General features: G+C 46.5%; 1 protein-coding gene across 1 annotated transcript; it reads right to left on the bottom strand.

Annotated features, from left to right (window-relative positions):
- Positions 1-853: 853 nt before the first annotated feature.
- Positions 854-14,634, bottom strand: METTL13 (methyltransferase 13, eEF1A N-terminus and K55). The gene is made up of 8 exons (XM_004425040.2): positions 14,229-14,634; positions 12,165-12,924; positions 10,650-10,849; positions 9,030-9,225; positions 6,655-6,822; positions 5,187-5,402; positions 2,620-2,751; positions 854-1,315 (listed from the first exon to the last, which is right to left on the bottom strand). Exons 1-8 carry the CDS (start codon positions 14,379-14,381, stop codon positions 1,041-1,043), a joined length of 2,100 nt encoding a protein of 699 aa, XP_004425097.1. The 5' UTR covers positions 14,382-14,634; the 3' UTR covers positions 854-1,040.
- Between the last annotated feature and the right edge of the window lie 1,308 nt (positions 14,635-15,942).

The following is a 15,942-nucleotide window of genomic DNA, read 5'->3' as shown; positions in this document are numbered from 1 at the left end:
CCTGTGGAGAGACACGCCAGGGTCGTGGATGGTGACAATGCTCATTCTCCATGGCGCTGCTCATTAAGTCAGCCTTGGCATAATTAGGAGAAACGAAATTCAAGCCAATATCAGAACTGCTGGTTTAATGGTTTCAATAAACAGATCAGACCAATGTTTCTGGCTCCAGTGAGACCTGGGGTCAGATGTAGTTTTCACTATCCTTTATCTCAGATTAAATGAGACAGTGCCTGTAAATCACTTAGAAAAGTTCCTGGAACATGTTAATTTTTATTACTAATCTGTGTTTTGCCCATTCTTAAACATCTTGACTTCACCGCAGCTCTATATGCTGGGTCTGGCACGTAGCTGTCACCCAATAAACGTGAGTAAAACACCACTAGAGACTTTAGTCTCTGACACACACAGTCATGGGGCCAGTTACATCCACTCCCTCCACTGAGAACAGAACAAATGGCTTAGACTACAAGGTTTGAGTGGTTGAGGAAAGTTGTTACATAGTAGAGTGGGTTAGCAGACTCTTAAAACTTGGGACCACATCAGCAGCAGTTCCATCCGCAGGGAGACAGAGCAGATGTTCTCTCAAATCTGTCTCATGTCTATGGAGATCCTACTGTTTAGTCTTTTGGCACAGAACGCTCTGCTATCTCTCTTGAGATCATTCCTACAGAACCAATAAAAGGATAAAACAAAAGCAAACCAGCAATCAGATTTGATTGTCTCCAGTCCTAAGGAGCTTGGTGCGTACTCATTAAGGCATCAGCATCTTTTGGGAGTTCCAGCCGGGAATCCTACTCAAGCACACCGTATAGGAAGCAAAGCGATGAACCCAAGTGGTACAGAAGAGGACAGGATGGGAAGGAAGGACTTTTTATTTTCTCAGATCTTCAGGCACCTCATCAAGCTGGAGGTCATATGCAGCTGAGTATGAAACCAAGAAAGATAGGAGGCTTAAAAAGTAATGTGCACTATATTTCTTCAATCTCTGGCAGGCCAGGTCAGTCCAGCAGGAAGCTGAGAGAACTGCCTGGCCTCAGCGATCACACAATCTTCACCGTCTTGAGCATATCTGACAGGACATACGTGTCATCCCAACCCCTCCCAGGCCTCCTCAGGGTCTGCTCCAAGGCTTGGGCCATTTCCAAGAGCTCCGGCGTGGCAAGTGTCTGCTCAGGGTGCAGCTGACAGAACAGGATCTCATTTACTTCACCCTCAATTCGCCGGACATACAGGAGGGGGAACACAGCCTTGAGCCCAGCCAGCACCGAGTCCTTTAGCCCCAGGTCTCGGCACACGAGGTTGAGGATAAAGACACCTGTAGGGTGGGAAGGAAAGAGTCAGAATGACTGCAGATCAGGGGATGCGTTGGAGAAAAGGTTCAGCTCTGAGGAATATACCAATTCCTGACCCAGGGAGGCTGGTGGTAAGAAATGCATCTACAGCAGCAAGAGTTTGCAGAGAACACACAGCATACAAAGGCAGAAGGAGAAATGTGCAGGGAATGTGAACCATAAGGAAACTCCAAGCTAATTTCTTCCTCTTCTGTGCTGCTAACAAATTACTTTGCCATTCTCCATGCCTCAGTTTCCCAAAAAATTGCTTTGAGAAAGAAGTAATTAATACCCTCAAGAAAGAATGTACCAACTCCACACGGATGTTACATTCCTGACATATACATTATGGAGTATTCATTAGCCACTGAGAGGGCCAGCAACAATTAAAGTGCTAACTCAACTCTGTTCACCACAGTACCTTACACCAAATCAAAGCATCTGGGTGGCCGGGAACATATGGATTAAGAGCTCCAGCTTTCAAGTCCCAAGGACCTGAGTTGGAGCCCCAGCTGTTACTCTGTGTCACCTTGGCAGGTCTCTTTACCTCTGCTTCCTCATCTGAAGATGGGCTGCTATGAAGATGAAATAACACGCTGCCCGGTCCAGGGCACGTGGGGAGAATTCAAGTGGTAGCTAGCGTCACATGCTGGTGGGAATGTGAATCACCACAACCACTTTGTAACACTGTGTCGCAGCATCTACGAAAGCTGAACATATGCATAATCTATGACCCGGTAATTACAACCCTACATGTATGCCCAAGAGACTTGCAAACATATTTCACCAAAAGGAATCTACCAGAATGTTAATGGCAGCACTACTTATAAAAGTCCCAAACAGGAAATAATCCAAATACCAACAGCAGAATGAAGAAATGAATTATGGCAGTCATACAATGATACTTCACAGCAATAAAAAGGAACAATGTCAACACAACACTATGGATGAGTCTCACAAGCATCATGCTGAGTGAAAGAAAAAACTTAAAGAGTAAATTCCCTAAGATTCCATTTATATAAAGAACAAAAATGGACAAAACTAAGCTGTGCTGATAGAAGTTAGGATAGTGGTTATCCCTGAGAGGAGGATGAGTTACTGAAAGGAGGTAAGAGCTGGAACCCCAGGGTGCTAGAAATGTTCTACGTTTGGTGCTGGTAAATGGATGTGTTCAATTTGGGGAAACTGATGGAGTTACACACTTATGATATGTGCATTTTTCATTAAAAAGAAAAAAATTTTTAAAGGACCTATCCCCTCTCCCTCCCCAACCTTTTGTCCTTCATACCTTCAGGAGTCAAGATGCTTTTGACCTTCTGCAGGAAAGGCTGGTCCACAAACGCTGGGGGTGGACAACTCATTCCCAGAGTTGGGTCCTTACTGTCTACATCAAACATTATGACATCGTAGTGAGGCCGTACTGGGAAAGAGAAGCAAATGAGTCTTTGTCTTTGCTGGATAAAATAACACAATTTACATTCCTACACCACACCTCCTCTGCAACCTGTAGTGGGTACAGGTGGCTAAGTCAGAAGGATGACATGGAGGATGTAAGGGTACTGATGTCACCATCTGGGGGGACTGCTATCATCAGGGTTCTGCTGTGAGTACCCCACATTAAAGATGGAGCCTTCATCTCGTCTTCTTCCTCCATGTTTAAAAGCACTTTCCTAAGGCACACACATTATTGGGGTCCACTCTAGCATGAGTATTACTTGGTTAAGGGTCCATCTATATCAGCGATTTTCAATTCTGGCAGAACATTACAGTCACTTTGGTAAGGTCCTAAAGACAGCCATGTGCTGCATAATAACGTTTCAGTCAAGGACAGACCGCATAGACGACAGTGGTCCTGTAAGATTAGTACCATGTAGTCTAGGTGTGTAGTAGGCTCTACCATCTAAGTTTGTGTAAGTATACTCTATGCTGTTTGCACAACAACGAAATCACCTAATGGCTCATTTCTCAGACAGTATCCCCTTCGTTAAGTGATGCATGACTGTACTTAAAGAACCTGGGCTCCACTCCTGACCAGCTGAGTCAAAAGCCCTGGGGTGGCAGGCAACAGATGGGAAGGGAGATGGGAAGCCTCCAATATTCTTCTTAAGCCCCCCAGGTAATTTTAAATACAATCAGAGTTGAGAACCATTGATCTAGACAAAGCAGCTGCCTAAGCTTTTAAAGGGCTGACCCAGCAAATGATACCTTGAACTTAACCCTGGAAACAGCATATGTTTGCCTTGTGGGAGAAAATGTTCTCAAATTAAAGTCAGTGTATCTTTTCATCATCAGTGTATCTGATGATGAACCAGATCTAACTCCTTACTATAATGTTAAATAGTTTTTACAAAAGGGTAGGCCTACAATGCTACTGACTTGCTTTTAGCAAACTTTGAGATGGTGATAATGATTATTCAACAATTAACAAATATTTACCTAGGACTACTGCGTGCCCATCACTGTTCATAGCATAGATCTGATTTGGCTTCTTAGAGAACAGAACATGTTGGCTCATCAAAGGCCAAGTGGCTCATCAAAGTCCAAGGATAACCATGGCCCACATTTGCAGCATGAGGCCTCCAATAATCTGAAAGGTTGTTGTTAGAGATGATGGCCAGGGCTGTTCAAAACTAACCTCTAGGTAATAACAGCAGCAGCACATCATGGATGGAGTATCTACTATGTGCCTGGTGCTGTTCTAAATGCTTCACATGTATTAGTTACCTTGGGCCTGGGCCCCCAAACTGGCCCCAGCCTCAGAGAGGGAACCAGTGAAACTCTGATATAGCAAAATTCAGTTTGCAATTAAAATTAAGGCAGCATCTGTCCATCCCAGCACCAAAATACTCATCCCAGGCATCCTGGTTTGCCACACCCTTACTAGAAGATATTCTAATCCAGTGAGAACCAGAACATCAGTTATGGAACAAGCAGACCAGGAAGGGTGGGCGGCCTGAGCTCCCCAGGTTCTCTTAGGACTGAACCAACCTAATTGCCTTCTCCCTGAGGGACTCATGCTCTGGAAAGCACCTGTCACCAGGAGCCTATATATAAAGTTGCAAAAGGATCAGGGGAGCTATTGTAGAATATTAATATGCCTTTTGTCCCAAATCTGGGATATAAAATACTAGAGGAAAATGGAGCCTTAATTCCAGGAGCAGCAGGGCTATCAGAATTCAAACTGAGTAGCATCTGCACCAGGTTTTCTCAACCTCAGCACTACTGACATTTAGAGCCAGATAATTCTTTGTCATCAGTGGCTGTCCTGTGCATTGTAGGATGTTCAGCAGCATCCTTGGTCTCTACTCACTGGATGTCAGAAGCACCCCTACCCAATGGTTATGACAACCAAAAAAATATCTGCAGACATTGCCGAATGTCCCTGAGGTCTAGAACCACTGATCTACATGAACGCTGCTTTGCTTTATTTCTGGCTTCATCTCCAGCTGAAAGATTTACAAAAAACACTTCCTAACACACACCCCAACTTTTCTTCCCCTTTTCATCACCCAGCTACAGACCTTAGGTTTCCTGGGATGGTGAGGAAGTGGCAAGGTTACAGGGCTAGAAGAGAATCACAAGAGAAGCCCACTGGTCTGTTAGCGCCTTAAGGGCAGGAAAGGGTCTGTTTTACTTGTTGCTGTACCCCAACCTGTCACAGAGTGCTGAGCATATGCTTGGCACTCTATATTTATTGCATAAATATGTCAATAAATGAATGAAAAATGAACAGATGAAAGACTGGGACGATGCTGATGCTGCCCTCTTAGAGATGAATTCTAGAGGCCCTTGCAGGCCTGACAATCTTGGATCAATCTTCCCTCAATACCCCTCCAAATTCTCCAACAGCAGTACCTTCTTCTCCCGCCAGGCTGGTAATATAGTCCAGGCCATCTGCAATGTGGACCTTCATCCGGTCGCTCTGGGAGAAGCCAAACCATTGGGTGGCCACTTTCAACATGGAGGGGTCAATCTCCACAGCATCGATGCAGGACTTTGGGAAATGATCGTGGACAAAGAGGGGGAGGCTGCCCCCGCCCAGGCCTACCACCAACAATGCCAGTGGGGTCTCTGTAATAAAGGAATAAAGCACCATTTTACCATCTGCTCACTGGAAAGTTTTGTACCAGCCTTGGGGAGGGCAAAAGAGGGAGTCAGATTGTTGGCTCTGCCCAGGAGATACAAGATTTAAAGACCTGGTGTCCCTGTCTCATCCCAGAAGTTTAAGAGTCAACTTGACATCTGAAAACTCAACCCTGGCCTCACAATCCCTCCTTTGCCAGATCCAGAAGATGAACCAGTGTGTTATGATTATGGCCGCTTAAAGATCCCAAAGCACTCAGCTGACATCATATCAAGAGTCCCCAGCATAAGTGTTATTAGACCCTCTAGGAAATGGGAGGGACAATAGCCAACACCTTGCTCATGGCTCCACGGCAGTGTAGATGTGATGCCCTCTGCCCAGCTTTTGACTCAAAGGCCACAAGTGCCCTCTCAAATACATCAAGCAAGTGAGGGCAATTCATCCAGGTAAGAAATCACAGGAAAACAAAGGCCCAAATCCCAGACCTAAGTACAGAGAAACCATAGCAACCACAGGGGGATGGAAGAAAGACAAGAAAAGAATCATCAAAAGACAGACTCTGAGGAATAGATGTAAGAACTGAGACTCTAGGGACATATGTCAACACCAAGAGAGGCCAAAAGTACAGGGTGTTTCAGTAAGACAGACTCAGGGACTTTGGGTGAAGACAGTTACAAGCATAGACAGAAACATGAACATTTTTGCTGTTGTGGTCAGATCCAAGCCTATTATCAGTGATAAGGCTATGATTACACTACTTATAATATGGATATTTTTTAAAGTAGAAATTCAAGATAGACTTGCATCTGGTGCTCAAATAACACATTACTGAAAATCCAGAAATTATCCAAAGTGCAAAGGCATTTCCCTAGACATGATTTTTAAATGTTCCATGTGGTTACATGGGTATATACATATACAAAAATTCATCAAGCTGAACAACTTAAGATCTGTGTACTTTACATATCTCATTGAATGTATTTTATACCTTAATTTTTAAAATAAATAAGAGAAGAAAAAAGACATCAACACATGTAGCCATTTCAAGATTACAATTTTAGTTTGAGAGAAACGTTATTTGCATGTTCATTAACAGAAGATGGTTGAGAATAAGAACAATATGAATATATGTGCATTTGTCTGTCTATAATCACTGTTCTTCAACTACAAGGTAGCTGACATTGATTACTTCTGTCATCTCACATGCTCCCTACTGTGGAAGGCAGTAGTCTCCCTCACCTAGGAGCAGCTCTGGATTTCTCAGCAGGGCAAGGCCGGCGATCATGGCTTTGTGGTGTTCACAGCACAGGTAACTCTTATCAATGCACTGCCCTGCGGCTGCAGGGAGGTCCTCTGGAATATCAGCAGGCCGCTGCTTCTTCTTGTCCTTTTTCCGTTTCTTCTGGGCTAAATAAGAGATAGAGACACAAGAAGTCCTATGCTTAGAACACTCATCATTGGAAAGCAAGGCACACCCACAGCAGTGTGCTGCAGGTGGCTTGATCCAACCCAAGAACCCAACTGTTAAATGTGCAGGAATTTTGTGAAATGGTTGACCTGTTGGCAGCTTGAAATCTGGCCATGGTGGCCATTTTTATGCCACAGAAATTGGCAAATAGTACATATCAGGCCTTTTTCCCCCAAAGAGACAGTTCTTAAACATTTAACACACACCACTGGATACCAGAGAGTCAGAAAAGGAAAATGGCAAAGATACATCTCAAAACCTGGGAAAACTCAACTGAGCAGTCCTAGTACCCCTCCTCTGAGAAATATAAGGCCACTAACAGGAGAAAAGTTTATTTATAAATTCTTTTGCAGAAGGACTTAAAGTTACTAATTACCTCCTCTATGCCAATTACTGTACTAGGACTTTTATTCTTTCAGCTCTTATGACAACCCTACTATTCTAATTTTTGGCAGATGGAAAAACTGAGGAGCTAAAGAGTTAATAATTAGGCCCAAAATCAGTAGGTGGTGGTGTAGCCAGGATTTGAACCTCGGACTGCCTGTCTCCGAGACCTATCATTTTTCCACTGTACCATGGCAGTAATACATACCACCCTATTGTACAAGGAAAGCACAAGTGTTCACAGAAGGGGAGAAATCCTATAAAAGGCTCTTCGACTTTCCCACTCCCTACTCCCTCAGTTCTCCAGGATATAGTAAACAGATGGTTCCAGGTTTTCATAGGGACCAGCTGCGTTCCACAGCAGCATCAGGTACTGACGTGTGGTCATGGGGTGCTTTTCAGAGATGTTTAATCACTTTTTAATACATTCTCCTTGCTCACCAATACTTCCATGAGCGAGACCATTCTCATGAGAATAAATTGATACCAAGAAGGCTAGGAACTTGACAACGGTGGAAAAAATCTGAAACCCACACTGGAGGGCAAACGTTCTCTGAATCAATTTTACTGAGCTTTCAGTGAGATGAAACTGAACCAACCCATAGCCAGAGTGACCAAATGACAGGACAGGAACCCCACAAACATGGGTGCGTTTGACCAGGGGGAACCCCTCAAGAAAAAACCATCCGGCTGAGAGGAACCTGATCCTGAGCTCTGGGCAAACCCATGACCTCACAAGTTTCTGAATTCTCTCTTTTCACCCTCATCCCACATGGCCTTGCTAACGGGACAGCATCATGGTCAGGCAAAGGGAATGACTGGAATTAGGAGACCCAATTTCAGACTCCATGCCCAAATCTTTATGCCTCAAAAGGGAAGTTATACTGGAGAAGGGGAGGGGAGGAGTGTCCACTTTTTACTCTATACATCTGACTTTTGAATTGATTACAATGAGCAAGGATTGCTTTTGTAGTAATATAAACATACACACCCAGTGAAAATGACAGGTGAAACAAACTATTGCTTTGCCTATTTGTGGGAGTTTCTGAGCAGCATCTGGGAGACCACTTAAAAGGGATCCTAGAGGACACAGTCTAGATCTATGCTGTCCAATGCTGCAGCCACTAGCCACCTGTGGCCATTTAAATTTAAATGTAAGTTAAGTAGAATTAAATATAAAATGAAAGATTCAGTTCCTTAGTCACACCAGCCACATTCTAAGTGCTCAGTAGCCACATATGGCTAATGGCTACCATACTGGACAGCTAATTGGGTATTAAACATTATCTTCATCACAGAAAGTTCTACTGAACAGCACTGGACCTCTAAAGCACCCAGCAACCTTTAAACCCTCTGAAACAGGTACTAGCGGGTGGCACTACGGAGGAGGGCTCACCTTAGAGAGGCCTACTGAGTTAATACATAGACGTAAATGGAACAACTTGTAAAACTGGTGGCCTTTAAACTGCAGGCATTAAAGTGATTATCACATTTATTTGGTAAACCACCACCCCTGCTCCTTATCATTTCAGAGCCAGGCTTTGCTCAAGAACAGAACATACACGTCTGTTCTGCTTATCGCCTCTCACAAGCTAAGAGCCCAGAGGGTAAGAGGGCAACCCACAGAGCCATGTGCCTCTGGTCACAGGTACCCACGTCTGTCCTACATCTTGGCCAAGCTCCCCAGTCTTTCTGACCACCCCAAATTGAGAGTCCATGCCGTGTCCACCTGGGTTCCACCACCGTGCCTATGATGCCTCACCTCTGTGAGACACATCCTTCAGCAACCTGGCTTCTGACTGCACCACGTTCCTGTTGCTGAGGAAGATCAGCCGCCGAAAGTAGCGCTTGTCATCCCCCTGCACGTCCTCGATGACGTAGTCGCCACTCAAGGGACTGCAGTCTTGGTGCTGAACGGTCCGGACCCCAATGTCCCCACCCACAGACAGAAAGGGCACCTGAAGGTACAGCAGAGATGTGATCAAAACACAGCTCAATTGAGAAGTATGAGAAATCACGATCCCTTCCCTTTGTGTGTATGTGCAGAATCCCCATACCAAGGTTCTGGGCAGCAATGACTCCAAAAATCTGCCATTCTGTGAAAGTACTTTTCTGGGGCCTTTGAATTGATCTCAAAAGGTTTAATTCACATTTTTGAAAACCAATTGAACACATAAAGATCCCCCAAACTATTAGTGAAATGCAGTTGGTTCTCTCCAAGAAAAATATGAGTTTTTCAACATTAATCCTTAAAAGGACTTTCAATAGTTCAGGACAATGAAAGCTATAGGGAACCCTCTATAATTACGAGAGAAGGAATCTGAACAGGGATAAAGATAAAAAAATCTAAGGGAAAGCAACCAATCCAAAATGGGAGAAATTTCTCCCTTCCCCCTGTTATTTTCATCTTTTTTCCCATTTTTCTAAACAGGAGAAAGAAATCAGGAGAAAAATACATTTTCCACCTAAACTTTTCCATTTCCCTTCCCAGTCTTCACATCTACTTCTTTTTAAAGACCTAGAAGAGTATTTAATAATCACCAGGGACTCCTAACTTTGGAGAGACGTAGGCACTGGTGAGAGAAGGTCACAAACGAACCTCCAACAAGATCTGGGTCTCTCTGATGGACACCAACCCCAAAGGCTGCCAGGAAGAATCAAACACACAGTCATCTGTAAGCACAAGTAAGCCCAGTGGGCAGAACCACAGACTGGGAACCCGGGAGCCTGGGTTCCTCTTTTCAGATCTGTTACTATAGCACCAAGCCTCCAGGTACCTTCACTTTCCCATCTATCAAGAAGGACAAACTCCTTACTATAAAGTCCTTGCAAAAAAGACACCTGTCAATTACCCTGCCTGGTGAGCAGGATGGTGCAAGATAGATGATGTCAACTGATAATACCATATGACCATTTTGGCAAAAACCTTCAGTTTCCTTCCTAGTAAAACACCAGACCAGCAATGCCAGTATCCTGAAAATTACGCTGAGCTGTTTTGGCCCTTTCTCATTCTACCCTCAAATAATGATGGTTCTAAGAAACAAAACGGCCAAGGAAGTCGTGCACAAAAGTGGGGAAGGAGAAACAGTCTGAAGAGCTGGAGCCTGTAAAGTGGAGAGCATTTCCTTCATGCCGTCTCTGCACAGTCTGAGAGCCACATAGACAGAGACGCTACTGTGGGTCTCAATAAGGACAACTACTCACCTTCCCCTCACTGCCTGTAATTTCTGCCCATGTAGCTCTTAGCTGCTGACATGCCCTCCAGGACCAAACTAGGGTCACAGCTCCCAGTCCCACCTTTTTCCAAGACACCCTCTGCCTTCTTGGCTGTTAATATGGCTTCTCCAAAGACCTGTGAAAGCTGCTGCCAAAGCTTCGTTACCTGCTGCCGGGCGGGCATCCCAGCCGGGGCCAGCTCCATGACTCTGGCTGACAGCTCGGCCTGGATGCTGTCCATGCCTTCGTACAGCTGCCCTCGGTGGAGGGCCACTGTGATCAGCCTCCTGAAGCCTGCGCTGGCCGCCAGTTGCTTCCGGCCCTCCTCCATGCCAAAGAGCCACTCGGTCTCTCGACCCTGGGGGACTGGAAAGAGGCATTTGGTGACAGGGAGGCCTGGGAAGAACGTCCAAGCCCACAACCAACATGACCCACACGGCAGAGAGAAAGCCAGCCCCTGCCCAGGACCAGCATCGCTTCCAACTGTGACGCACTGAGGGACTATCAATTCCCTAGTGCACAGTGCCCACAGCAAAGCAGCCATCAGACACGTGGCAGGACCCAGGTGGATGAGAAGTGTAAGGGGAGGGAGGCAGGTACCTAGTGCAAGAAAAATAGCAATAATCCTAACGCTTATTATACGCCAGGCATTATTCCAAGCAGTTTGCAAATAGACACTAATTGAATCCTCCCAACAGCCCAAGATGCAGGTAGTATTATTATTTCTATTTTATAAATGAGGAAATGGAGACACAGAAGTTACACTGTTTGCCCCAGTGCACAGAGCTGGTAAATGGGGAAGCTGGGACTCGCACCCAGGCAGTCCAGCTCCAGACTCCACGCTCGCATCCACTGCGCTATTTGTTCCCACAGGTGAAGGTAGGATTACGGAACACTTGGAAAAATGGCTCAGTTTTCAGCAAACAACTCACCAGCACAATGATATCAACACCTTGCATTTATCTAGAATTTTCTACTTTTGAAAGCATTTCCTCTTTGGTCATTACAAAGGTAAATCTGGTATCATTTACCCTTTTCAACAATAACATTTATAAAGCACTTTTCATGTGCCAAGTACCATTCTAAGAGCTTTTACACTTCTCACAACTACACAACAGAGTTATGATCCCACTTTATAGATGAGTAAGCTGAGGCACAAAAAGAAAAGCAACTTGTCCGATGTCACACCACCAGGAAGGGACTGAGCCAGGACTGGAACCCAAATGGTTCCAGAGCTCACTTTTTAGTACTTTAGACAGTACTTTATTCTGTACTGTCTCTCTAAATTCAGCAGAGAAGCACAGCAACTCCCCAGGTCACCGCAGCTCACAGGCTACTAAGCTGTGACTCCAGTGCTTCCAATACTTCATGTTACAAAGTAACTAACGTCTCTAGAATGTATGACTTGCCTAAATTTATCTGTATCACTTCTCTCTCCTCCCCTACCAAGCCCAGTCTCATACTTTATCAAGCCTTTGCAGTGGAAGATGAGAAGAAATAAGTCTCCAATCTAAGCAGGTAGCTGGAGAGCTGCTACCCCACTTCCTCATGCCTTGGCTAGTCTCACCTCTTGGAGTACCGCCCCTGGAAGATAAAACCAGTCAAGGCATACCCATCCACCAAAGCCCCAGCCCCGGCAAGCCAGCCCCTCCAGGGAAGAGAGGGAGCAATCCCAACTCACTGATGAAAATGGCAAAATGACTGTCCCGCGATGGTTTCACAGCGGGGCTGTCCACCACGTGGAGGGTGTAGCGTGGCTCCCCTGTGTCCCCATTGCACAAGTCCAGAGACACACTCCCCAGCCCGGCCTTGCGGTACAGCTGGCTGCACAGCCAGGCATACTGCTGCCGCTCCCGCACCGCCTCAGCCAGCTGCTCAGCACTCTCCAGCCGCACAGGCTTGCCCTGCTCCTGAGCACACAGCTCAAAGATCTGAAGGGCAGAGCCAGGGACTGGTCTGAACTTGGTCATGATGAAGGCAAAGACAGGCAGGGAGAACCGAGGCTCTGCTTCCAACACCTGGTCCTGGCTGTTGGCCACCTGGTGCACCCTCACCATCCACCCCTCCCGAGAGAAGTGACCCACTGCTTTCTTCAGGATGTGAGCCTGAGCCAGGGAGATGCAGAGGTAGCGACCGCCCACCTGCAGGACACGGCCAACCTCAGCCAGCATCCTGTCCACCTGTTGCAAGGTCTTCTCCTCCTCATCTGTCAGGACAGCATCCAGGGTGCCCTTGTCCAACACCACCTGGAAGGAGGCATCAGGAAATTCCATCTGTGTCATGTCCATCTTCAAGAAGCTCATCTGGGGCCGTCGGCTGGCATTGCGTTCTTTCATTTGCTTGATGACGACCTCACTGATATCAATGTTCACTATATCCTGATAGCCCACATCATACAGCTGCTCACTTAGCTCTGAGTTACCGCATCCAATCACCAGCACCTGGGGGGGAAAACCAACAAGATGGAGGCAATCAAGGCAAAGGAATGAGCTTCAGATACTTCGAGGAATCAAGTCTCGCCTTGGCTGCTGCATGTTTTCAGAAGGTGGAGATGCTAATGCCAGGCGGGAGCACCATTACAGAGTTCATTCTAGGCTCCATCTTGAAACACCACTGGTTAGAGGAACTCACCCATGAAAACCACATTCAGCTATAACAATGCAAGTTATGTGAAAATGGGCTTTCCGTATTGCAGAACAAACTAATCATGGTTCTTCTCTCTGAATCAAGCATTTATTACTCAAGAACTGATAGGAAGTCACAGAATCCAAATACAGTAGTTACAGTTGAAATCTATTTGTTTTACTGTTGAAAACCTAGTTCTGACTTAATCCTATTCCACTTACGCTTTTGGCTCCACCTCACGATATTCTGCTATTTTCTGAAGCCAAATTTAAAACACAGGTTGTTGCCTCCCTCTCTGTGGAGCAATCTCCCACAGATCCTTCAAAATTCTGCTCCGATGTCACCATCTCTGGAAAAGCATGGTGCAATGAGGAATGTACTTTGGAACCAGATGGGCCTGAGTTTAAATACCCATGTGACCACTTACTACATGTATGATCTTGGGCGAGAAACTGGCTCTCAGAGACTCAGTTTCCTCATCTGGAGAATGTGTGTACCACCACTCACCTCAGGGTTTATTATGAGAATTCAATTACTGAATGAACACACACACAGCACCCAGCATAAGGCTTGACACTTAACGCTTCCTCCACGAATGTTCGTTTTCTACCTTTCTTCCTTCCCTACCTCCAATACAACCCCACCTCTACCAAACCTCCTATTATTGTACCTATCATTTTGCACTTCTGGAATGTGCCCAGGGTTTATATCTTTATGCTCTTGTAGCTTAAGGGCTGAGCACAGTGCCTGGAATTTAGCGGGCCAGTAACAAGTACTCGGTAACACATTCAAGTATCAGTAGAGCCACAGGTGCTGCCTGCTCCACAGGGATGCACAGTGACAGAAAAACACACTTTCTGCGATATTTAGATTGGACTACTAAAGAAGTCACTCCTCCACTGGGGTTATTAATTCAAGAATGAGCTGGAGGCTGGAGGTCTGTTGAAAACCTTTAAAAGAATACTTTTTTAAATTGCCTTTTAGCTGGAAGGATGCACGGAATCCTGAAAATATGGGCCCAGTGAGGGCCCTCACGCCTGTCACTGCCTACCAAGTGCCAGATTGCCGTGATCAGTTCCCACCTTCCCGAGCACGCACAGGGCTGCAGGGCCGAGCTCACCTTTTCCCTGGGTTTGATGTATTTGTGAAGCACCCCGCACAGTTCTAGGTAGGTTCCATACCACTCGAAAGCTTTCTTTCCTCGCTGCTGGAAGAACTTCTCCCAATAGTCAACGGAGCCAAACTCCTTGGAGCTTTTTGGTAAGAGATTCATATTCCCACGGCCCGAGCTGCGTCTTCAGGACTCTCCCACTCTGCGAGGTACCATCGGAGGGGCTTCCCCACACGCGGGCTCCGGGACACTGCAGTGGGAATTCTTTCCACGGACAAACAGCCACATTGATTTATCCCACACTCAAAACCCAAAGAATTGACCCTTACACGCCAACCGCACGCGCGAGACACTGCACCTAACACACCCTCAGCCCCTCCTCCACCACAGCCCCTGCCCCACGTGCGGATCCCCCCACACTTCTTCAGAGCTCGTTTTCAGAACCGGCAATCATATCCGGGTGCGAAGCTTCGCGATTGGTCGGCCACTCAGACCACTCCGGCACCTCATTGGTCATTGATATTCGTTCCTGGCACCTCATTGGCTGCGACGCGCTCGCCTCACGCCGGCGGCTTCGCCGCAGGCGCGGAGCGCTTATGTACGAGAGGCGGGACGAGGCGGGACGGCACGGGGCGGGACGGGGCGGGGCCGCGGGATGGAGTCGCGGTGGCCCAGGAGGAGGTCCGGCTGCCTAGGCCCCGGGCTCGCGTGCGAGCGCCGCGCGAGGGCAGTCCTTTCAGGTCTGCGCTCTCCAGCGGCGGCGGAGAGCGCGCAGGCTTCCTGGGCTCTGTGTTGCCTTCCTTTCCGAGCCGGCCTCGTCACCGATTCTGATCATGAGCTACACAGGGGCTGAGCGCGGCCGGCGGGGGGCGCACTGGAGGAGGGGGCCCCCGCCGAAAAGAAAAAGCTGTAGGTTAGAAGGAAGTGAGGCGAGGGGAGTAGAGCCAGTCCATAGCAAAAGAAAACTGCCCATCCTAGCCATGTTACCTTCTGCATCTCCCGCCCCACCCCGCCTTAGTTTAACCACTTTCCTTGTATAATTCAGGTTTAATTTGGAGGAAAATGGCACTTGGTTGTACTTTTTCTGCACCACGATACAGGGTTCCACTATTAATACATGTAATAACATGAAAATTCAGGGGGAAAGAATAAAGAGGTACTAAGAAGTGCCTCCTCTCTCCTCCTCCCCTCAAAGCACAATATGCAAAAACTTAAGACTCATTTTGATAATTTGCCTCCTTAGGTTGTCATTCTGATGTCATCTATAAGTAGTTGCTACTGCTTATTTTATGTGTTTCGTGAACATACTGTACTTGCAGAGGCTCATCTGATCCTGATACACTAAGAAAGTTCCTGTGAAGGGCAGTGTTTTTAAAAGACTGAAATATGTGCATCATTGGACTTTTCGCAACACAGTAAATTGCAGGAGGAATATACAGACTAAGGCGGGCAGATAGGCTTGGAATTGAGCAGTCTGGGCTATTATAGACCTCACTAGCGTAGATAGCCAAGCAGACTCTGTTAATAGTTAGGTTAAACTGGACTTAAACTTTGGTTTAAAAGAGTAGTTCTCAAACTTTGCCATGCATCAGAATCACCTGGAGGACTTATTAAAACACAGATGGCTGAGCCCCAGCCCCAGGGTTTCTGATTCATCAGGTCTATAGCCGGGCTCAAGGATTTGCATTTCTAACAAGTTCCCAGGTCATACGCGTGATGTTGG

Source organism: Ceratotherium simum, chromosome 2 (assembly GCF_057802395.1).
Source record: "Ceratotherium simum simum isolate JZ-2026a chromosome 2, ASM5780239v1, whole genome shotgun sequence".
Classification (NCBI taxonomy): domain Eukaryota; kingdom Metazoa; phylum Chordata; class Mammalia; order Perissodactyla; family Rhinocerotidae; genus Ceratotherium; species Ceratotherium simum.
This window is presented reverse-complemented; position numbering and strand designations above follow the sequence as displayed.

Coding starts and splice junctions, on each gene's coding strand:
- METTL13 (XM_004425040.2), bottom strand. CDS start 14,381: ATGAATCTCTTACCAAAAAGCTCCAAGGAGTTTGGCTCCGTTGACTAT. Junction 5,403..6,654: donor AAATCCAGAGCTGCTCCTAG/GTGAGGGAGACT, acceptor CCTTTATTACAG/AGACCCCACTGGCATTGTTG. Junction 1,316..2,619: donor AAGCATCTTGACTCCTGAAG/GTATGAAGGACA, acceptor CCCACCCTACAG/GTGTCTTTATCCTCAACCTC.